We start from the raw sequence: 24819 nt of genomic DNA on the forward strand, positions 1-24819 counted from the left end.
AAGAATTATATGAGAGCTCAAATCTCCTGGGGTGCCCAAACTTTTGCATGGTACTCCTTTCCTTTTTTTCCCATTCTAAGATTGTACAAAACAAAAATAATACACTAATCTTGCTTAAAATGTTGAAAAGAATGTTTCATGTTTAACTTTATGACTTTTGGAGATCAGTTCATTTTCTACTCACTTAACTATTCACAGTAACATAAATTTTGACTAGGGGTGCCCAAACTTTTGCATGCCACTGTAAAATGATGAGAATCATTGTTCGTGTGGATAGTAAGAGGCTTCTTCCCAGGGCCGACATGGCTAACACAAGTGGGCATAGTTTTAAGGTGCCTGTAAGTAGGTACAGAGAGAATGTCAGGGGTAAGTGTTTAACGCAGAGTGGTGAGTGCGTGGAATGGGCTGCCGGCAATGATGGTGGAGGCGGATACAATAGGGTCTTTTAAGAGGCTCCTGGATAGGTACGTGGAGCTTAAAAAAACGGGTATGGGTAACCCTAGGTAATTTCTAAAGAAAGCACATGTTCAGCACAGTATTGCGGGCCAAAGGGCCTTCATTGTGCTTCGGTTTTCTATGTTTCTATGAAACAACAACTAGATATCATGGATTAAGGGTGATAGATGAAATGTTTAAGAGAAACCTAAGGTGGAATTTCTTCACTCAGGGTAGTAAGAGTGTGAACGAGCGGCCAGCGCAAGTAGTAAATGCAGGTTTGATTTCAACATTTAAAAGGAATTTGGATAGGTACATAGATGTGAGGGGTATGGCAAGCTATGACCTCGGTGTGAGTAGGTGGGAGAAGGCAGAATAATAATTCAGCATGGACAAAGTGGGTAGATGGGCCTTTTTCTATGCTGTAATGTTCTATGACTGTTATTTAATGTCATTTCCAGTATACAAGTATAAAGGAGAATGAAATAATTGTTAATCTTGATCTGATGCAGCAGGAGGAAACAAATTAAGGAACACAATAGTAAAGAAATACATAAGATAGGTTATATTCATGAATTGAAGGACTGCCTGTAAAGTGACACTAGGCACAGGAGTGTCTGTGCACGAGGTGACTCTGACAGGAAATGATAAAATGGTGGTGGTTGGGTGTGTGGAAGGGTGGGTTAGTGGGTGGAGGTGTTGATCAGCTTTACTGCTTGGGGAAAGTAACTTTTTTCTGATCCTGGTTGCCCTGGCATGCATGCTGCATAGCCTTCTCCCTAATGGGAGTAGGACAAGCAGAGTGGGTGGGATCCTCCGTGAAGTTACTGGCCCTTTCCCTGCACCTTTCTGTATATATGAACTTGATGGCAGGTAGGCTAGTGCAGGTGATACATTGGGCAGTTTTGAATTGAGGTATTACTATATTACTATTATTTTTATAATGCAAGCCCAGTTCAATTTCTTTGTATTATCAAAATGACATATTCCAACTTTATCTGGTTGTAACTACGAATGGTTGATATGGTAAGGGTGTATTTAAATCAGCTTGTTATAAAGTACTGAAATTGTAACTTCTGTTGCAGGATGAAAAGAAACATGTTAAAAAGAAACGGAAGAGAAAGCATACCACTGTGCGGAAACCCACAGATGATTTCCAAATAAGTTGTGACGTCAATAGTAAGGTAATACAACATTTTTAATGCCTCATTTTTATAAAGTTGAGAATTTACCAAAATTGGTTAAAATTATTGGTTCCTTCCTCATAAGGAAACCACAAAGAAAAAGAAAAAGAAAATCAAAGAGGAATCTGAAAAAGAACGAGTGAGTAAAACGATTTATTCATTCCGCCTGACTTTTGTTAATTGCAAGTGATATAACCATATAACAATTACAGCATGGAAACAGGCCATCTCGGCCCTTCTAGTCCGTGCCGCCGCTTACACTCACCTAGTCCCACTGGCCCACACTCAGCCCTTGACCCTCCATTCCTTTCCTGTCCATATACCTATCCAATTTTACTTTAAATGACAATACCGAACCTGCCTCTACCACTTCTAGTGAAAGCTCATTCCACACAGCTACACTCTCTGAGTAAAGAAATTCCCCCTCATGTTAACCTTAAACTTTTGGCCCCTAACTCTCAAATCATGTCCTCTTGTTTGAATCTCCCCTACTCTCAATGGAAAAAGCCTATCCACGTCAACTCGATCTATCCCCCTCATTATTTTAAATACCTCTATCAAGTCCCCCCTCAACCTTCTACGCTCCAAAGAAAAAAGACCTAACTTGTTCAGCCTTCCCTGTAACTTAGGTGCTGAAGCCCAGGTAACATTCTAGTAAATCTTCTCTGTACTCTCTCTATTTTGTTGACATCTTTCCTATAATTCGGTGACCAGAACTGTACACAATACTCCAAATTCGGCCTTACCAATGCCTTGTACAATTTTAACATTACATCCCAACTCCTATACTCAATGCTCTGATTTATAAAGGCCAGCATACCAAAAGCTTTCTTCACCACCCTATCCACATCAGATTCCACCTTCAGGGAACTATGCACCATTATTCCTAGATCACTCTGTTCTGCTGCATTCTTCAATGCCCTACTATTTACGATGTATGTCCTATTTGGATTATTCCTACCAAAATGTAGCACCTCACACTTAAAAGCATTAAACCCCATCTGCCATTGTTCAGCCCACTCTTCTAACTGGCCTAAATCTCTCTGGAAGCTTTGAAAACCTACTTCATTATCCACAATGCCACCTACCTTAGTATCATCTGCATATTTACGAATCCAATTTACCACCCCATCATCCAGATCATTAATGTATATAACAAACAACATTGGACCCAGTACAGATCCCTGAGGCACACCACTAGTCACCGGCCTCCAACTTGACAAACAGTTATCCACCACTACTCTCTGGCATCTCCCATCTAGCCACTGTTGAATCCATTTTACTACTTCAATATTAATACCTAACGATTGAACCTTCCTAACTAACCTTCCGTGCGGAACCTTGTCAAAGGCCTTACTGAAGTCCGTATAGACAACATCCACTGCTTTACCCTCGTCAACTTTCCTCGTAACCTCTTCAAAAAATTCAAAAAGATTTGTCAAACATGACCTTCCACGCACAAATCCATGCTGACTATTTCTAATCAGACCCTGTCTATCCAGATAATTATACATACCATCTCTAAGAATACTTTCCATTATTTTACCCACTACTGACGTCAAACTGACAGGTCTATAATTGCTAGGTTTACTCTTAGAACCCTTTTTAAACAATGGAACCACATGAGCAATACACCAATCCTCCGGCACCATCCCCCTTTCTAATGACATTTGAAATATTTCTGTCAGAGCCCCTGCTATTTCTACACCAACATCCCTCAAGGTCCTAGGGAATATCCTGTTAGGACCCAGAGATTTATCCACTTTTATATTCCTTAAAAGCGCCAGTACTTCCTCCTCTTTAATTGTCATAGTTTCCATAACTTCCCTACTTGTTTCCTTTACCTTACACAATTCAATATCCTTCTCCGTAGTGAATACCGAAGAAAAGAAATTGTTCAAAATCTCCCCCATCTCTTTCAGCTCCACACATAGCTGTCCACTCTGATTCTCTAAGGGACCAATTTTATCCCTCACTATCCTTTTGCTATTAATATAACTGTAGAAACCCTTCGGATTTATTTTCACCTTACTTGCCAAAGCAACCTCGTATCTATTAGCTTTTCTAATTTCTTTCTTGATTCTTTTTACATTCTTTATATCCCTCAAGCACCTCATTTACTCCATGCTGCCTATATTTATTGTAGATCTCCCTCTTTTTCTGAACCAAGTTTCCAATATCCCTTGAAAACCATGGCACTCTCAAACTTTTAACCTTTTCCTTTCAACCTAACAGGAACATAAAGATTCTGTACCCTCAAAATTTCACCTTTAAATTACCTCCATTTCTCTATTACATCGTTCCCATAAAACAAATTGTCCCAATCCACTCCTTCGAAGTCCTTTCGCATCTCCTCAAAGTTAGCCTTTCTCCAATCAAAAATCTTAACCTTGTGTCCAGTCCTATCCTTCTCCATAATTATATTGAAACTAATGGTATTGTGATCACTGGACCCAAAGTGCTCCCCAACACATACTTCTGTCACCTGACCTATCTCATTCCCTAACAGGAGATCCAACACTGCCCCTTCTCTAGTTGGTACCTCTATGTATTGCTCCAAAAAACTATCCTGCACACATTTTACAAACTCCAAACCATCCAGCCCTTTTACAGAATGGGCTTCCCAGTCTGTGTGAAAAATTAAAATCTCCCACAATCACAACTTTGTACTTACTACAAATATCTGCTATCTCCTTGCAAATTGCTCCTCCAATTCTCGCTCCCCATTAGGTGGTCTATACTACACCCCTATAAGTGTTACTACACCTTTCCCATTCCTCAATTCCACCCAAATAGTCTCCCTAGATGAGCCCTCTAATCTATCCTGCCAAAGCACCCCTGTAATATTTTCTTGGACAAGCAATGCAACACCTCCTCCTCTTGCTTCTCCGATTCTATCACACCTGAAGCAATGAAATCCAGGAATATTTAGTTGCTAATCACACCCCTCCTGCAACCATGTTTCACTAATAGCTACAACATCATATTTCCAGGTATCAATCCATGCTCTAAGCTCATCTACCTTTCTTACAATGTTCCTAGCATTAAAATAGATGCATTTAAGAAACTTTCCACCTCTTCCTCTCTGTTTATCCCTAACGATGCAATCAACTTTATTATCTTTTTCTTCCTTCTCCCCTACATCTTTGGTCTGAGAGCTCCCCTTCTCTATCACCTGCCTATACTCCCTCACACACTGTCTACTAGCTTTCTCTATTTGTGAACTAACCTCCTCTTCCCTAGTCTCTTCAAATTGATTCCCACCCCCCAACTATTCTAGTTTAAAGTCTCCCCAGTAGTCTTAGCAAATCCCCCCGCCAGGATATTGGTCCCCCAGGATTCAAGTGTAACCTGTCCTGTTTGTACAGGTCACACCTGCCCCAAAAGAGGTCCCAATGATCCAGAAACTTGAATCCCTGCCCCCTGCTCCAATCCCTCAGGCACGCATTTATCCTCCACCTCATTCCATTCCTACTCTCACTGTTGCGTGGCACAGGCAGTAATCCCAAGATTACTACCTTTGTGGCCCTTCTTCTCAACTGCCTTCCTAACTCCCTATATTCTCCTTTCAGGACCTCTTCCTTTTTCCTACCAATGTCATTGGTACCTATATGTACCACAACCTCTGGCTCCTCACCCTCCCACTTCAGGATATCTTGGACGCGATCAGAAACATCCTGAACCCTGGCACCAGGGAGGCAAACTACCATCCGGGTCTCCTGATCGCATCCACAGAATCGCCTATCTGACCCCCTAACTATCAAGTTCCCTATTACTACTGCCTTCCTCTTCCTTTCTCTATCCTTCTGAGCTACAGGGCTGGACTCTGTGCCGGAGGCACGGCCACTGTTGCTTCCCCCAGGTAGGCTGTCCCCCCCCCCCCCAACAGTACTCAGACAGGAGTACTTATTGTCAAGGGGTACAGCCACTGGGGTACTCTCTAGTACCTTGCTCTTCAGTACCTTACTCTTCCCCTTCCCCCTCCTAACCATGACCCACCTGTCTGCCTCCCGTGGCCCCAGTGTGACCACCTCCCTGGAACTCCTCTCTTATCAACTCCTCACTCTCCCTGACCAGACGAAGGTCATCGAGCTGCAGCTCCAGTTCCCTAACACGGTCCCTTAGGAGCTGCAGCTTGGCGCACCTGGTGCAGATGTGGACTTCCGGGAGGCTAAGAGACTCCAGGACTTCCCACATCCGGCACCAAGAACAACAAGTTGCCCTCACACTCATACTTCCCCTTTCCTCAAATAACAGGAAAAACTGAAACCTAAACCTACCTTGCCTTGCCCACTTCTGCCTAAGCCCGTTGAGCCCAAGCCCTTAAGCTTTCACTCTGTTCCTGGCTTGCTCCGCTACCTGCAAACGACGCTGCCCGCTGTATAAGGCTGTGTTCTTTTTAAATTTTCCCCGCTTCACTGCCTGCCATCACACACCTGCGCAGTCCCACTTCTCTTAACTCCAATGAGAATAAGAAAAATTCAAGATGGCTCCCGCCGCACTCCCATTCTGACCTCCGACTTCCTTCTCCAAACGAAAAAGTATGAAAAATATATTTTTTAAATATGATATGAAAAAATTTCCAGTAGATAAAGCAAAATGTAATCTCCGCCATTGAATCTCAAAGTTTGTTTGAATTTTCCGCAAATTTTTCTCATTGTTCAAGTTTTCAAATAATTTCAAATCTTGTACAATTTTCAAAATATTCATATCAACATTTGCTCAAATACATGTTCTAAATTTTGTTCCAAATTTGGTGCTATTGAATCTCAGCATTCATTTCAAACTTTGTTCAAGAACGAGGGGAAAGGATCACTAGTAGTTTCGAAGTTGCTTGTATTAAAGTGGTTAGATGAAACTCCAATGAGTTTTATTTGACTGAAGAAATTATGTTGAATGAAATAACCTCTTTTAGTAGCGAACTCTTAGGATCAGTGAAATGATAGCTGGAGGCTAACTGTCCTTCAAATCATTCACAAATGCTTTTATATATTATGTAATGTTGATTGGCTCTGCATTCTTAAATTTGCATATAATTAGGATAAAAAAAAGAAGAAACGGGATCACACACCACGAAGAACACCAGAGGAATCTGGCTCTGCTGAGGAGAATGAGGTCAGTGAATTTTCACAATGTGCATTTAGATCACCATGTTTTCCTTTTTGTTTGTTCCCAGTGTTTTTATCTACTTGATTCTTTTGTCAGACTGGGGAAAAAGTTATCTTACAGCTTTTGGATGGAATATTGCTGCTGTATTGTTAACATTGAACTTGGGACGCCATTATTCTGAAAATGTCATCTGCTTTATTACGCTGTAGCTGGGTTCAGCCTTTTCTCCTGAGTAATCCAAACCAGAGCTTGAATTCCAGGGCTTGTCCTCAATAATGCCCTTGTGTCAGAGGTGAACCATGTTCATTTTCTGACATGTACTGCACTTAGTCCAGAGGAGGTTCATGAGGATGATCCTGGGAATGTAGGGGTTAACCTATGAGGAGCATTTGACAGCTTTGGGCCTATACTCACCGGAACTTAGAAGAATGCAAGGTGATCTTATTGAAACCTACCAAATGTGAAAGGACTGGATAGGGTGGATGTGGAGAGGATATTTTCTATAGTGGGAGGTATCCAAAACCAGAGGGCACAGCTACAAAATTGAGGGACGACCCTTTAGAACAGAGGTAAGGAGGAATTTTTTTAGCTAGAGAGTAGTAACTCTGTGGTGGAGGCCAAGTCCGTACATAAATTTAAGGCGGAAGTTGATTGCTTCCTGATCGATCAGGACATCAAAGGATATGGTGAGAGGATAGGTGTATGGGGTTGAGTGGGATCCGGGATCAGCCATGATGGAATGGCGGAGCAGGTTCAATGGGCTGAATGGCCTATTTCTGCTCCTGTGTCTTATGGTCTTATTTCCTTGTCATTTGAGTTTTCGCTCTGATTAAGGATTACCCCTCATGATTCCGCATTGTGCAGATAAACAGTTAATATCAGAATCAGATTTATTATCGCTAACATATATCATGAAATTTGTTGCATCAGTGCATTGCAAAACATAATATTAAAAATCTATATGTTACAATAAGAAATATATTAAGTAATACAAAAAGAGAGAAGTATTGAGGTAGTATTCATGGTTTCATTGTCCATTCAGAAATCGGAGATGTTGGAAAGGAAGAAGCTGTTCCATAAATGCTGTGTTTCTCTTCAGGCATGCCCCTGGATGATAGGGGTCCTTAATGATGGATGCTGCCTTTTTGAGGTATCACATTTCGAAGGTGTCTTCGATGCTGGGGAGGCTCATGCCCATGATGGAGCTGGCTGAGTTTACAACTTCCTGCAGCTTTTCCAATCCTGTGCAGTGACCCCTTTGTACCAGACTGTGAATGTTACAGTAAATTAAAAAAGAACTGCAGATACTGGAAACCTAAAATAAAGAGTGATACAACCAGTTAGAATGCTGTCCAGATACAACTCACACACAACGTATAAAGTAATATTACCACAGATAACAAAATGTTACAGAAGATTGACGTTTAGCAAACAACGTCAGTTAAAGTGTAAGTAGTATAACACTGCTGGCACTTCATTCGTGATGAGACTTGGGTGGTGGCAGGGAGTTCAGCAGTTTCACGGCCTGGGGGATGAAGCTGTGTCCATCCTAACAGTTTTGTACAGTACCAATGACTGATGATGGGGGATGGTTCAAAGAGATTTTTATACAGATGGAGGATTGTTGGCAATGCTGAAGGCCTTGTGTATACAGTGCTTCTGATAAATGGGTGAAAGAGTGGCCTTGATGATCCTCTCAACAGTCATCACAGTCCTTTGTAGGAACTTGCGGTCAGATACCTTACAACTCTCGTACCAGACGGTAATGTAGCTGGTCAGGATATTCTTTGGTGCTCCTGTAAAAATTGATTATAATAGGGGGAAGAGCTGAATGTTTCTTTCTGTAGCTATTGTTTTTTAAAAAAATTGATCCATTGATGAAAAGTCTGTAAATATTGAATTAATCCTTTCTAACCTTTTGTCATAAGATTTGTGTTTCTTAGTAGTGAATGCTTGTGTTTCCAATGGCTGTGAGTTCCTGCAGTACCTTGTTTGACCTGTATGTGTCAGTGTAATCTGTTTTAGAGGTCATTCCAGTACCAGCTCCACTAGTGTGTGAAACTGACAAAGCCACAGTTCCAGCTAGTGGCTAGAATGGCTACCAGAGGAAATTTTTTTCAGTGGAGAAGTTTGAACTTCATTAGAATCAGAATCCGGTTTATTATCACTGACATATGCTGTGAAATTTGTTATTTTGTGGCAGGTGTACAGTGCAATACATAAAATATACTATGAATTATAATAAATATAAAGAAATTAAAAGTGTAGTACAAAAAAAGTGAGGTACTATTCATAAATTAATGAACAGTTCATAAATTTGATGGTGGAGCGGAAGAAGCTGCTCATAAAATGTTGAATGTACATCATCTTGCTCCTGTATCACCACCTTGAGGGTAGCACTGAGAAGAGGGCATGACCTGGGTGATGAAGTTCCTTAATGATCGATGACCCCTTCTTGAGGCATTGTCATTTGAAAATGCCCTTGATGATGGGGAGGCTAGTGCCTTTGAAGCTGAAGCTTGGCAAAAACTCCTGACATTGACTCCTGACCTCTAACTTGCTAAGGCCCAGCGCCATCTTTCAGAAGCCACCACCTCGTACCCCTTGAATGGGACCCCATTAAAGAACACCAGGACCATCTCCCACGCCATCACCAACCTTGAATCTGGGGATCTCCCATCCACCACCACCAACCTCATAGTTCCTGCACCCTGGACCTCCTGTTTCTACCTCCTACTCAAGATCCACAAACCTACTTGTCCAGATAGACCCTTTATTTCAGCTTGCTCCTGCCCCACTGAACTCATCTGCATATCTCAACTCTGTTTCATTTCACACCCCCACCCCCCATTTCGGTCCCTTCCTACTTACATCCATGACACTTCACACGCTCTGGATCTTTTCAATAATTTCAGGTTCTCTGGCCCCATCATCTTATTTTTACTATGGATATCCAGTCCCTATGCACTTCCATCCCCCACCAAGAAGGCCCTAAAACTCTCCATTTCTTTCCCAACCAGTTCCCCTCAACCACCACTCCCCTCTGCCTAGCGGAACTTGTCCCTCACTCTAAATAATTTCTCCTTCAGCTCTTCCCACTTCCTTCAAACAAGAAGTGTAGCATGGGCACTCGCATGGGTCCCAGCCATGCCTACCTGTTTGTGATTATGTATGTGGAACAGTCTGTGTCCTAAGCCTACACTGGTGTCCGCCCCGCACTTTTCCCATGCTACATCGATGACTGCATTGGTGCTGCTTCCTGCATCCATGCGGATCTTGTTAACTTCATCCGCTTTATCCCCAGCTTCCACCCTGCCCTCAAATTTATCTGGTCTAGAACAGGTTATTATTTGAACGGTAAAAAATTGCAGCATGCTGCTGTGCAGAGGGACTTGGGAGTGCTTGTACATGAATCACAAAAGGTTAGTTTGCAGATGCAGCAGGCCATCAAGAAGGCAAATAGAGCATTGGCCTTCATTGCTAGAGGGATTGAATTTAAGAGCAGGAAGGTTATGCTGCAACTATGCAACTGTACAGGGTACTGGTGAGGCCACACCTGGAGTACTGCGTACAGTTCTGGTCTACTTACTTGAGGAAGGATATAATGGCTTTGGAGGCGGTGCAGAGGAGGTTCACCAGGTTGATCCCAGAGATGAGTGAGTTAGACTATGAGGAGAGATTGAGTCACGTGGGACTGTACTCACTGGAATTCAAAAGAATGAGAGGAGATCTTACAGAAACATTAACATTATGAAAGGGATTGGTAAGGTAGAGGCAGGAAAGTTGTTTCCACTGGTAGGTGAGACTAGAACTAGGGGACATAGCCTTAAGATTCGGGGGAGTAAATTTAAGATGGAGATGAAGAGGAACTGCTTTTCCCAAGGAGTGGTGGATCTGTGGAATTCTCTGCTCAATGAAGCAGTGGAGGCTATCGCAGTAACTATTCTTAAGGCAAGGTTGGATAGATTTTTGCATAGTAGGAGAATTAAAGGTTATGAGGAAAAGGAGGGTAGGTGGAGGTGAGTCCATGGTCAGATCAGCCATGATCTTATTGACTGGTAGAGCAGGCACGATGGGCCAGATGGCCTACTTCTGCTTCTATTTCTTATGTTATGTATTTCTGACACCTCCCTCCCCTTCCTTGATCTCTCTATCTCTGGAGACAGCTTATCTATTGATGTCTATTACAAACCCACAGACCCTCACACCTACTTGGAGTATACCTCTTCCCTGTTACAAGTTTTCCTGTTACTTGTAAAAACATCATTCCCTTCTCTCAATTCCTCCATTATGCCACTTCTGCACTCAGGATGAGGCCTTTCATTCCAGAACAAAGGATATGTCGTCTTTCTTCAAAGAAAGAGGCTTCCCTTCCTCCACCATCAAAGCTGCCCTCAACCACATCTCTTCTATTTCACGCACATCTGTGCTCACCCCATCCTCCTGTCACTCTACCAAGAGATAGGGTTCCTCTTGTCCTCACCTACCACCCCACTAGCCTCCACGTCCAGGTTCTGCCATCTGCAACAGGAGCCTATCACAAGCATATCATTCCCTCTCTTCTCTCCCCACCCCCCCCCCCCCCCCCCCCCCGCTTTCTGCTTCCCACAGGGACCACATCCTATGCAACTCCCTTGTCCATTCGTTCCTCCCCACTAATCTCCCTGCTGGCACTTATTCTTACAAGCAGAACAGGTGCTACACTTGCCCCTACACCATCTCCCTCACTGCCATCCAGGGTCCTAAACAGTCCTTCCCTCTTTTCTAACCTTCCATGACCTTCTGTGTTCTTCTATCAGATATCCACTTCTCCAGATCTGCATCTCCCTCACCAATCAACTTCCCGGCTCTTTACTTCATCCTTCCCCCTTCAGGTTTCATCTATCACCTTGTATTTCTCTCTCTCTCCTTCCCCAACCTTTTAAATCTACTCCCCAGCTTTTTTTCTCCAGTCCTGCCAAAGGGGCTCAGCCTGAAACGTCAACTACTGTTTTCCATAGATGCTGCCTGGCCTGCCGAGTTCCTCCAGCATTTTGTGTAATGTCGCTTGGATTTCCAGCATCTGCAGATTTTCTCTTGTTTGTGACATTGAAAGGAATATTTTCAGGTTAAAAGCTCTTTAACCCCTTCTATAGTTGTCTTCCATATACTACATTTTTGAGTTCAGTTTAATAAATACCAAGAATCTATCTAAAGTAACACACACAAAATGCTGGAGAAACTCAGCGATCTGGCAATATCTATGGGAAAGAGTAAACAGTTGATGTTTCAGGCTAAGACCCTTCATCAGGACTTCTTCAAGAATAGATCTAGTTTTAATTGATTGGGTTGTCTACGTGTGTCACACCATGAGTTTTGGTGAGGGTCGCATGCTCTTATGAAGGTGTGGACTTTAAAAATCAGACAGCAGGCCTTCATTGCCATAGTGCCAGAGGTGAAAAGCTTTTAGAAAAGTGCAAGAGTGGCAAAATAACAAAAATGACAAAAAGAGAAAATGCAGATATATACCATCAGACCTTTAGGACTACAGCTCCAAAATCAGGCTGAAGTAATACACCTCACCTTACCACAGCCTTTCTCCCTCTCCACTTACACCAACGTGAGCCTTTAAGTAAGAATGTCCTTACTCTAGGAGAAAAGGGGTAGACTTCTTTGGAATGCAGGGGAGTTGTTACCATGAAATGCAGGAATTCATATCTTTCTTCACAGTCACAAATGTCCACAAATACATTCATCACAACAAGATCACAATGACACTGCACAACAAAATTAATCAACTAACGATTTTCCTGGAGTCAGCATGCTCCCTATCCCCGAAATGAACGCTTGCACTGAGCATGTGCCACCACAAACAGACACCTTTTTTGGGACACCCCACCTACCAGTCGGATCCCCTCCTTGAAACGGGAAGCAGCAATAAGCAAGACACATCAAAGAATGCCACTGTCCTGGAGTATACAAGTACAGACTAAAGTGTTCATGCTGCGCATTAACCTGATAAACAAAATGTCAGCCCTGCCAGACAGGGGTAATGAGGATTATGGGGCTACTGGGGGGAGGCAGGGGAAGAAGAAATTACTTCAGGCAGACCTGCTCTGTCATGTGACTAACAGACCTTGAGAGATTCGAATTATATTTATTATCAAAGTATGTATACAGTTGCAAGAATACATTTGTGAACCCTTTGCGATTACCTGATTTTGTGCATTAATTACTCACAAAATGTGGTCTGATCTTCATCTAAGTCACAATAATAGACAAACACAATCCGCCTAAAAGTAATAACACACAATTATACTTCTCAATACTGACTCCACCATTTAATCAGTCACAGTCTCGGTTCCAAAAAATACGTGAACCTCTGGGGTAATACCTTCTACAAAAGCTATTTGGAGTCAGATGTTCCAATCAATGAGATTGGAGGTGTGGGTTGTAGAGGTGCCCTGCCTTATATTAAAAAAGTTGCACAAAGTCACATTATTGACAGAGCCAGCTCTTCTCAAGAAAGATATGTTTATGTGCACCAGGCTTTGATCAAAACAACTTTTCAAGGACCTTAGAAGAATTGTAAAAATGCATGAAGCTGGAAAAGGCAACAACAGCATTTCCAAAGATCTGAGTGTCCATTAGTCCACAGGAAACAAAATCGTCTGCCATTGAAGGAGACTCTGTGCTGTTGCTGCTCTTCCAAGAAATGAACATCCTGCAAAGAGCATACCAAGAGCACAATGTGCTTTACTGAAGGTGGTGAAAAAGAACCCAAAGATAACAGCAAAAGACCTGCAGAAATCTCTAGAACTTGCTAAAATCTCTGTTCATGTGTCTACTATAAGAAAAACACTGAACAAGAATGGTCTCCAGAAAAAATTGCTGCCATCTCAAACTTGCAAAAGACCACCCGGGACAGATGAGATAAAAGTTGAAATGGTTGGAGGAAAAACAGTGCTGCACATCAACACCAAAACCTCATCCTAACTGTGAAGCATTGTGGAAGAAGCATCATAGTTTGAGGCTGCTTTGCTGCCTTGGGAGCTGGACAGCTTGCAGTCGTTGAGGGAACAATGAATTCTAAATTGTATCGAGATATTTTATAGGAAAATGTCAGGGTACCAGTCCATCACCTGAAGTTTAATAGAAGTTGGATGATACAACAAGAAAATGATCCAAGCAACAAGAATAAATCAACAACAGAATGGTTTAAAAAGAAAATTTGTGTTTTGGAATGGCTGTGTCAAACCCTGGACCTTAACCAATTGAGATGCTGTGACGTGACCTCGAGGGCTGTTCATGTGAGGTATCCAGGAACTGTTGATGAAGTGAAACAGTTTTTATGGAGGAATGGTTTAAAGTTGCTTCTTGCTGTGTGCAAGTCTGATCAGCAGTTACAGGAAATGTTTGGTGGAGTTTCTACCAGTTATTAAATGCAAGGTTTCACATACTTTTTCCAGCCTGGATTGCGAATGATTAAACAATGTGTTCAAAAAGGACATAAAAAGTACTATTGTTTGCATAACAGTTATTAGTTCAGGCAGATTGTGGTTGTCTATTATTGTGACTTAGATGAAGATCAGACCACATTTTATAACTAATTAATGCAGAAAACGAGATAATGGCAAAAGGCTCACAAACTTTCTCTTGTATCTGTACAACCTTGAGATTTGTCGTCTTGCAGGCAGTAAACAATACAAAGAAAGGCAATAGAACCCAATTTTAAAATAACCCACACAACATGACCATCAAACAGTCATTGTATGAAAAAGAGCAAGTCGTGCAAACAATAAAAAGTAAGCAAATACCATTAACTGCAGAGTCTTCAAAGGTGGGTCAGCTCATTGCAGGCCACAACTGCAGAGTCAGTTCAGCACTGAAGCACTTCGATCAAATCGCACCAATACTTAAGAAAAACAAGTTAACAAAAACATGGAACAGGACTGCAGAGGCCCTAAAAGAGACTCCACGTATGCGGAGCATGATCAGTGCTGAGGCATGCGAAGCCTCTAATTGACCTGAGAGTTATAGCTGCTCCCGAACCCGGCGGTTTAGGAGCCAAGGCTCTTGCACCTTCTGCCTGCCTGCAACAGTGAAAAGAAACCAGTTGAATGCAGGCAGGCGGCACTGAACACCTGTGTGTTTTCTACGCTAGTACTTGACTATTTTAATCTTGCTCAGTGCTTTAATTGGTGCGGAGTAATGGAGCCGATCACAGGTTTATGTTTCACTAGTAGGAATTGACGCAGCGTACATGCTCAGTGATGGCCACAGTTGCACTCCATGTCCAATCCACCAGAGATGGCAGAATCCAAGTCGTTTAGTCAGCTCAGAAATACATCCTCAGAAGGGAAATTACAGGCTGCAATCAATTGCAGTTCAGAAGAAGTATTAGTATCTCTTAAGAGGAGGTATTTTCCCACAGAGGTTCTGCATGAAATGAGGTTTTCCAGCTTATTCAATCTGCAAAATGCACATTGTATCAGTACTGTTTAGAACTTGCACTTTGGGTAGTATATGATAGCAGCTCTCAAATCATGGCATGAAATGTTCCTGTCTTCCCATAATATGTAGTGAAATTACATTCAATAAATAATGCAAACTATTTTTATAAATCAGATAATTTATTCTCCAATGAAGAAAACATACTAGTTTGCTTCAGTCCATTCTTCTATTTTCAAACTGCTGTCCGCTCTCTTCTCCAACTTAATTTGGTTAATGTAGAGGGCAGAAAAGCCTATGCATTGACATTTTTAAAATAATGCATGTATGTAAGTGTTTGTAAAATAAAATGCACTGTCTAGACCATAAGACATGGGAGCAGAATTAGGCCATTCAGCCCATCGAGTCTGCTCTGCCATTCCATTATGGCTGATTCTAGATTCCACTCAACCCCATACATCTGCCCTCTCGCCATATCCTTTGATGCCCTGACCAATCAGAAAACTATCAACTTCTGCTTTAATTATACCAGTGGACTTGGCCTCCACCGCAGTCTATGGCAGAGTATTCCACAGGTTCACTACTCTCTCACTAAAAAAATTCGCCCTTACATCTGTTCTAAAAGGTTGCCCCTCAATTTTGTGGCTGTGCCCTCTAGTTCTGGATATCGCCACCATAGGAAACATCCTTTCCAAAACTACCTATCTACTTTTTTCAACAATCGATAGATTTCAATGAGATCTCCCCATATTCTTCTTAATTCCAGTGAGTATAGGCCCAAAGTTGCCAACCGTGCCTCATATGTTAACCCTTCATTCCTAGAATCACCCTTGTGAACATCCTCTGGACTCTCTAATGACAACACACCTTTCTAAGATAAGGGTTCCAAAACTGCGAACAGTACTCCCAAGCGCAGCCTGACTAGTGTCTTATAAAGCCTCAGCATAATCTCCTTGCTTTTATATTCTATTCTCCAATGTTGCATTTGCATTCTTTACCACAGACTTGATCTTTAAATTAACCTTCTTGGATTCTTGCATATGGACTCCTAAATCCCTTTGCACCTCTGATGTTTGAGTTTTCTTCCCATTTAGAGAACAGTCTGCACTATTGTTCCTTTTACCAAAATGCATGATCATACATTTCCCAACACTGTATTCCATCTGCTACTTTTTTGCCACTTCTTCCAATTTGTCGAAGTCCTACTGCAATCACATTGCTTCCTCAGCACTGCCTGCCCCTCCACCTATCTTCATATCATCCGCAAATGTTACCAAATTCCATTATCTAACAAAGCCATCGATTCCAATATCTAAATCATTGACGAACAATGTGAAAAGTAGTGGTCCCGCAATACTGACCCCTGAGGAACACCACTAGTCACTGGCAGCCAGCCAGAAAAGGCCCCATTTATTCCCACTTGCTGCCTCCTAACTGTTGGCCATTCCTCTATCCATGCCAATATCTTTCCTGTAATGCCCCCTAGGCTTTTATCTTATTAATCAGTCTCGTGTAGCACCTTATCAAATGCCTTCTGAAAATCCAAGTAAATGACATCCACTGCCTCTCCTTTGTCCACCCTGCTTGTTACTTCCTTGCAGAACTCTTAACAAATTTGTCAGGCAAGATTTCCCTTTACAGAAACCATGCTGACTTTACTTTATTTTATCATCAGACTTCAAGTACCCCAAAACTTCATCCTTAATAATTTATTCCAACACATTCCCAGCCACTGATGTTAGGCTAACTGGCCTATAATTTCCTTTTTTTTTGCCTTCCTCCCTTCTTGAAGAGTGGAGTGATATTCGCAATTTTATAGTCCTCCAGGACCATGCCAGAATCAAGTGATTCTTGAAAGATCATGACCAATGCGTCTGTCATCTCTTCAGCAACCTCTTCCAGGACTCTGGGATGTAGTCCATCTGGTCCAGGTAACTTATCCACCTTAAGATCTTTGAGTTTGCCAAGTACTTTTTCCTTTATAATAGCAATGGCTGTCAGTCCTGCTCCCTGACACTCATGGACCTGTGGCACTCTGCTAGTGTCTGCCACAGTAAAAGACTGATGCAAAGTACCATGAAGTTCATCTGCCATTTCTTTTTCTCCCCCCCATTTTTACTTCAGCTCTGTTTTACTCAAGATATGACTGAAAGAGTTTGAGGTATCCTGCTTTATGTTATTGGCTAGTTTGCCCTCATATTATATCTTTTCCTTTCTTAGAGCTTTTTAGTTGCCTTTTGTTAGATTTTAAAAGCTTCCTGATCATCCAACTTCCCTTGTCAGGCGTGGTTGCCTACCCCTGCCATTTGAGAATTCTTTCTGTGGGACATATCTATCCTGTGCCTTGTGTGCTATTCCCAGAAACTTCAGCCAAGGTGTTCCCTTGGACCCTACACAAGCAAAGTGCACAAATTGCCAGGGCCCTTACAGAGATATTTAAATCAACCTTAAGGATATGAGAGCTACCAGAGAATTTGAGGATAGCCTATGTTATTCCACTGTAGAGAAAAGGCTTTTAACATACACCTGCAAATTATAAGCCAGTGAATCTAACATTAGTTGTAAGAAAGTTATTGGAAGGGATTCCAAGGGACCGAATATATAAGTATTTGGAATAGACATGGATTGAGAAATCAGCATGGCTTAGTGCATAGTAAGTTATATCTAACCAATCTTAGAGAGTTTTTTGGAGATTGAAAGGCTTGTTATATGAGGAGCATCTGATGCTCCAGCACTCTATTCACTGCAATTCAGAAAAATGAGGGATAGCCTCATTGAAATGTATCGAATATGGAAGGGCCTTGATAGAGTGGACATGGAGAGGATGTGTCACATGGTGGGTGAGTCTAGGACCAGAGGGCACAGCCTCAGAATAGAGGGACATCCTTTTGGAACAAATGAGAAATTTCTTTAGCCAGATGGTAGTGAATCTGTGTAAATTGTTGCCATGGGCAGCCAAGTCGTTGGGCATATTTAAGGTATAACCACATAACAATTACAGCACGGAAACAGGCCATCTCAGCCCTTCTAGTCCGTGCCGATGCTTACACTCACCTAGTCCCACTGGCCCGCACTCAGCCCATAACCCTCCATTCCTTTCCTGTCCATATACCTATCCAATTTTACTTTAAATGACAATACTGAACCTGCCTCTTCCACTTCTACTGGAAGCTCATCCCACACAGCTACCACTCTCTGAGTAAAGAAATTCCCCCTCGTGTTACCCTTAAACTTTTGCCCCTAACTCTCAAATCATGTCCTCTTGTTTGTATCTTCCCTACTCTCAATGGAAAAAGCCTAACCACGTCAACTCGATCTATCCCCCTCATAAATTTAAATACCTCTATCAAGTCCCCCCTCAATCTTCTACGCTCCAAAGAATAAAGACCTAACTTGTTCAGCCTTTCCCTGTAACTTAGGTGCTGAAACCCAGGTAACATTCTAGTAAATCTCTGTACTCTCTCTATATTGTTGATATCTTTCCTATAATTTGGTGACCAGAACTGTACACAGTACTCCAAATTCAGCCTTAACAATGCCTTGTACAATTTTAACATTACATCCCAACTCCTATACTCAATGCTCTGATTTATAAAGGCCAGCATACCAAAAGCTTTCTTCACCACCCTATCCACATGAGATTCCACCTTCAGGGAACTATGTACCATTATTCCTAGATCACTCTGTTCTACTGCATTCTTCATTGCTCTACCATTTATGATGTATGTCCTATTTGGATTATTCCTACCAAAATGTAGCACCTCACACTTATCAGCATTAAACTCCATCTGCAATTGTTCAGCCCACTCTTCTAACTGGCCTAAATCTCTCTACAAGCTTTGAAAACCTACTTCATTATCCACAACGCCACCTACCTTAGTATCATCTGCATACTTACTAATCCAATTTACCACCCCATCATCCAGATCATTAATGTAAATGACAAATATCATTGGACCCAATAGAGATCCTTGAGGCACACCACTAGTCACTGGCCTCCAACCTGACAAACAGTTATCCACCACTACTCTCTGGCATCTCCCATCCAGCCACTGTTGAATCCATTTGACTACTTCAATATTAATACCTAACAATTGACAGACAGACAGACATTATTGATCCCAAGGGAAATTGGGTTTTGTTACAGCCGCACCAACCAAGAGTAGTGAAGAAATATAGCAGTATAAAACCATAAATAATTAAATAAAAATAAGTTAGACATGCCAAGCGGAAATAAGTCCAGGACCAGCCTATTGTCTCGAGGTGTCTGACACTCCAAGGGAGGAGTTGTAAAGTTTGATGGCCACAGATAGGAATGGCTTCCTATGACGCTCAGTGTTGCATCTCGGTGGAATGAGCCTCTGGCTGAATGTACTCCTGTGCCTAACCAGTACATTATGGAGTGGATGGGAGTCATTGTCCAAGATGACATGCAACTTGGACAGCATCCTCTTCAGACACCACAGTCAGAGAGTCCAGTTCCACACCCACAACATCACTGGCCTTACAAATGAGTTTGTTGATTCTGCTGGTGTCTGCTACCCTCAGCCTGCTGCCCCAGCACACAACAGCAAACATGATAACACTGGCCACCACAGCTTCGTAAAACATCCTCAGCATCGTCCGGCTGATGTTAAAGGACCTCAGTCTCCTCAGGAAATAGAGACGGCTCTGATCCTTCTTGTAGACAGCCTCAGTGTACTTTGACCAGTCCAGTTTATTGAACCTTCCTAACTAACCTTCCGTGCGGAACCTTGTCAAAGGCCTTACTGAAGTCCGTATAGACAACATCCACTGCTTTACCCTCGTCAACTTTCCTAGTAACCTCTTCAAAAAATTCAGTAAGATTTGTCAAACATGACCTTCCACGCACAAATCCATGCTGACTATTCCTAATCAGACCCTGTCTATCCAGATAATTATATAGACCATAAACAATAGGTTATGATAGGTTCTTGCTTAAGACATGAAGGGGTATGGGGAGAAGACAAGAAATTGGGGCTGAGAGGATCAGCCATGATGAAATGGTGGAGCAGACTCGATGGGCCAAATGGCCTAATTCTGTTCCTATATCTTATGGTTATATAGTCTAAAAGTGAGATTCAACTGATCTTTCTGCACTTGCAGCCTTTGCTTTAGTTGGAGGGCATATAAAACTTGCCTAAAGTGATTAACAGATTTAGAATCCAAACTAACTTAGTTTTTGTTGCATATAGCTTCACTGATCTGCATTTGATTTTTATGAACACATTTCTTTTTAATACAGTCAAGAAAAAAGAAAAATAATGAAGAGAAAGACAAAACTTCAGTAAGTATTAAAGTCTTTCAAAATGGACACGTATGCAATTTCTCCTTTCAGACTTGGTTTATGGATGGAAAGTGTTTCCCATTTTCCCCTTTTCCAGTCAACTGAAAACAAGTGTGGTGATTTCTCAATTGTTACAATTCCTCCAAACCTTAATTATCCAAATCAGGTTTAATATCACTAGCGTATGTTCTGGAATTTGTTTTTTGGCAGTAGTACCTGGCAAGGCATTGTAAACTATAAATTTCAGTAAGATATATATAAATATAATATGTGTGTGTGTATATAAAAAATAAATTAGATGAATACTGCAAAAAGAGCAAAAAAGGTGAGTTAGTGTTCATTTCGTGAGTTGGTTCGTTGTTCAGGAATCTGATGGTGGAGGGGAAGAAGCTGTTCCTAAAATATTGAGTATGTAGGCTCCTGTGCCTACTTCCTGAAGGTAGCAATGGCATAATTGTTCTGTTAAATATGTAATTACTTGTTCTGGTAATTTGGGTATTGAACACATTTACATTCTGTTTAGCAATGCACAGAAGGTGTGTGTGTGTGTGGCGACTATTTTGACAAGAATTTCACAGCACAAGGTCTGGCTGCTTTGTGAATTTTTCTGAAAATGCTCTCATTGATTTATTTTAAGATAACCCAGATTATCCAAAAAGATAATTTAACCCTGGCAAGGCCAGACTACCAAGATAATGAGCTTTATTAGAAGTCAAATTCAGGAGATAAACAGATACTGACCAGAGTTTGGTGATGTGTCCAATGTAAATGAACAGGGCAAACTTTTCTATAAAAGGCCTTAGTTTGGCCAGGATTTACTTTGAAATTCAAGAAAGCATTTGGCCAATAAAATATAGTCACACTGTGATGTTCGAAGATGGTTGAAGTAGCAGACTTACAACTTTTACAGCAATGAATTCATTCCATTTTCCATTTGTTAGGAGAAACTGAAGAAGAAGAAAAAGCACAAGAAACGTGGAAAAAAGAAAAAAGTTTTCAGTTCGGATTTGGAGTCAGCATGAGATGAGAATGAAAAAAGTATTAAAGAACAGAACTTTTGGTCTTTGAATCCTGCAGGCTGCATGATGCAGACTTTGATGTAGGATGCACTGGGACACTACTTGCTGCATGATGTTCCAAACTGCTTGCATTTGCAAACATCTGTAACTTTAAAAGTTTTTATTTATGGAAAGTGATAAACAACAAATGCATCTTTTTGTAGAGTTCAAAATTACCAATTGTAAACATTTTTGATAGCCCCTTGTTAGCTTGTTTAAAGTGCGTGAGATGTGTATGAACCTTAATATAACAGATAATATCCAATTCATTTGAAGTTCCAGTTTACTGTGGCTTTGGCTGACTAAAGGAACTGATGCTTGTTCATCTGTGCTAGAATGTTATTTTTGTAAAATTTCACAATTCTTTTAGATCAACAGGCCTAAGTTTTCAGTTTGAAATTTATTTCTAAATGGGAAGTAGTATCATTGATCTGAGAGTTTTATAACTTTATAAAATATGTAAAATAAACCTGAAAATATCCATCTTATTTTACCTGCATTGTCTTTTCTTCAAGAGAGGTTGGTGGAGGAACAGATCTAATATAGATAATGACGTAAGTGCTTAAGCTAATCCTGAAAGGAATATTTTAAAACATAGAACTAACTGTCCAGGCCCTTCAGCCCATGATGTTGTGCCTACTCAACCAAACCTAGTCAATTACCACTGAACCTTCTCAGTCTAACCCTTCCCTCCCACATAGCCCTCCACTTTTCTATCATCCATGAACCTAATGTGTCCGTCTCTACCACCACCCCTGATCGTTCCATGCAATGACCAGAATCAGGTTTATTATCACTGGCATGTGACATAAAATTTGTTAACTTAGCAGCAGTTCAATGCAATACATAATCTAGCAGAGAGAGAAAAAATAATAATAAATAAAATAAAACATAAAAAAAGTAAATCAATTACAAATATTTAATAGATTTTAAAGAATGTGCAAAAAGGAAAATAATGTATATTAAAAAAGTGATGTAGTGTCCAAGGGTTCAATCTCCATTTAGGAATTGGATGGCAGAGGGGAAGAAGCTGTTCCTGAATTGCTGTGTGTGTGCCTTCAGGCTTCTGTATCTTACCCGATGGTAACAGTGAAAAAAGGGCATGTTCTAGATGCTGGAGGTCCTTAATAATGGACGCTGCCTTTCTGAGACAACGCTCCCTAAAGACGTCCTGGGTACTTTGTAGGCCAGTGCCCAAGATGGAGCTGACTAGATTTAGAATCTTCTGCAGCTTCTTCCGGTCCTGTGCAGTAGCCCCTCCACACCAGACAGTGATGCAGTCTGTCAGAATGCTCTCCAGTGTACAACTATAGAAGTTTTTGAATTTATATAACTCTCCATGTTGACATGCCAAATCTCTTCAAACTCCTAATAAAGTATAACCCCTGTCTTACCTTTTTTATAACTACATCGATATGTTGGGACCAGGTTAGATCCTCAGAGATCTTGACACCAAGGAACTTGAAGCTGCTCACTCTCTCCACTTCTGATCCTTCTATGAGGATTGGTATGTGTTCCTTCATCTTACCCTTCATGAAGTCCACAATCAGCTCTTTCGTCTTACTGACAGGTGGTTGCTGTGGCACCATTCCACTAGTTGACATATCTCATTCCTATATGCCCTCTCGTCACCACCTGAGATTCTACCAACAATGGTTGTATTGTCAGCAAATTTACAGATGGTATTTGAGCTATGCCTAGCTACTCAGTGATGTGTATACAGAGAGTAGAGCAGTGGGCTAAGCACACACCCTTGAGGTATGCCAGTGTTGACCGTCAGTGAGGAGGATATGTTATCATCAATCCACACAGACTGGTCTTCAGGTTAGGAAGTTGAGGATCCAATGCAAAGGGAGGTACAGAGGCCCAGGTTCTGTAACTTCTCAATCAGGATTGTGGGAATGATGGTATTAAATGCTGAGCTATAGTCGATAAACAGCATCCTGACGTAGGTATTTGTGTTGTCCAGGTCTAAAGCCGTGTGGAGAGCCATCGAGTATGCATCTGTCATTGACCTATTGTGGTGGTAGGAAAATTGCAATGGGTCCAGGTCCTCGTTGAGGCAGAAGTTCAGTACAGTCATAACCAACCTCTCAAAGCATTTCATCACTGTCGACGTCAGTGGTACTGGGTGATAGTCATTAAGGCAGCCCACATTATTATTCTTAGGCACTGGTATAATTTGTTGTTTTTGAAGCAAGTGGGAACTTGTGACTGGAGCAGTCCAGATCGGGAGCAGCATCTCCAACACCATCACTCTGAGCACGGGGCCTCCCCAGGGCTGCATGCTTAGTCCACTGCTGTTCACTCTGCTGACCCATGCTCGAACCATATCATCAAGTTCGCCGATGACATGACTGTGGTGGGTCTCATGAGCAAGAATGATGAGTCAGCCTACAGAGAGGAGGTGCAGCAGCTAACAGACTGGTGCAGAGCCAACAACCTGTCTCTGAATGTGAACAAAACAAAAGAGATGGTTGTTGACTTCAGGAGGGCACAGAGCGACCACTCCCCACTGAACATCAACGGCTCCCCGGTAGAGATCGTAAAGAGCACCAAATTTCTTGGTGTTCACCTGGTGGAGAATCTCACCTGGTCCCTCAACACCAGCCCCATAGCAAAGAAAGTCCAGCAGTGTCTCTACTTTATGCGAAGGCTGAGGAAAGTCCATCACCCCCCCCCCCCCCCATCCTTATCACATTCTACAGGGGTTGTATTGAGAGCATCCTGAGCAGCTGCATCACTGCCTGGTTCAGAAATTGCACCATCTCGGATCGCAGGACCCTGCAGCGGATAGTGAGGTCAGCTGAGAAGATCATCGCGGTCTCTCTTCCCGCCATCACGGACATTTACACTACACGCTGCATCCGCAAAGGAAACAGCATTACGAAGGATCCCATGCACCCTTCATACAATCTCTTCTCCCTCCTGCCGTCTGGGAAAAGGCTCCGAAGCATTCGGGCTCTCATGACCAGACTATGTAACAAGTTTCTTCCCCCAAGCTATCAGACTCCTCAATACCCAGAGCCTGGACTGACACCTTGCCCTACTGTCCTGTTTATTATTTATTGTAATGCCTGCACCGTTTTTGTGCACTTTATGCAGTCCAGTGTAGGTCTGTAGTCTAGTGTAGCTTTCTCTGTGTTTTTTTCATTACGTAGTTCAGTCTAGTTTTTTGTACTGTGTCATGTAACACCATGGTCATGAAAAATGTTGTCTCATTTTTACTATGCACTGTACCAGCAGTTATGGTCGAAATGACAATAAAAGTGACTTGACAATCGCACGTGGTACT

The 24819-nt window shown here is 41.8% G+C and overlaps 1 protein-coding gene across 1 annotated transcript in view; it reads left to right on the plus strand.

Moving 5' to 3' along the window:
- Positions 1-22012, plus strand: part of fam133b (family with sequence similarity 133 member B) — a 60315-nt gene extending 38303 nt beyond the window's left edge. The window contains exons 7-12 of the mRNA XM_073024577.1: positions 1521-1619; positions 1705-1758; positions 6660-6734; positions 7771-7878; positions 20425-20466; positions 21408-22012. Coding sequence (XP_072880678.1) covers positions 1521-1619; positions 1705-1758; positions 6660-6734; positions 7771-7878; positions 20425-20466; positions 21408-21488 — 459 coding nt within the window. The 3' untranslated portion in view covers positions 21489-22012. The remainder of the gene's footprint in view (positions 1-1520; positions 1620-1704; positions 1759-6659; positions 6735-7770; positions 7879-20424; positions 20467-21407) is intronic.
- Positions 22013-24819: the final 2807 nt, after the last annotated feature.

The sequence above is a fragment of the Hemitrygon akajei genome, chromosome 20 (assembly GCF_048418815.1).
Source record: "Hemitrygon akajei chromosome 20, sHemAka1.3, whole genome shotgun sequence".
Taxonomy (NCBI): Eukaryota; Metazoa; Chordata; class Chondrichthyes; order Myliobatiformes; family Dasyatidae; genus Hemitrygon; species Hemitrygon akajei.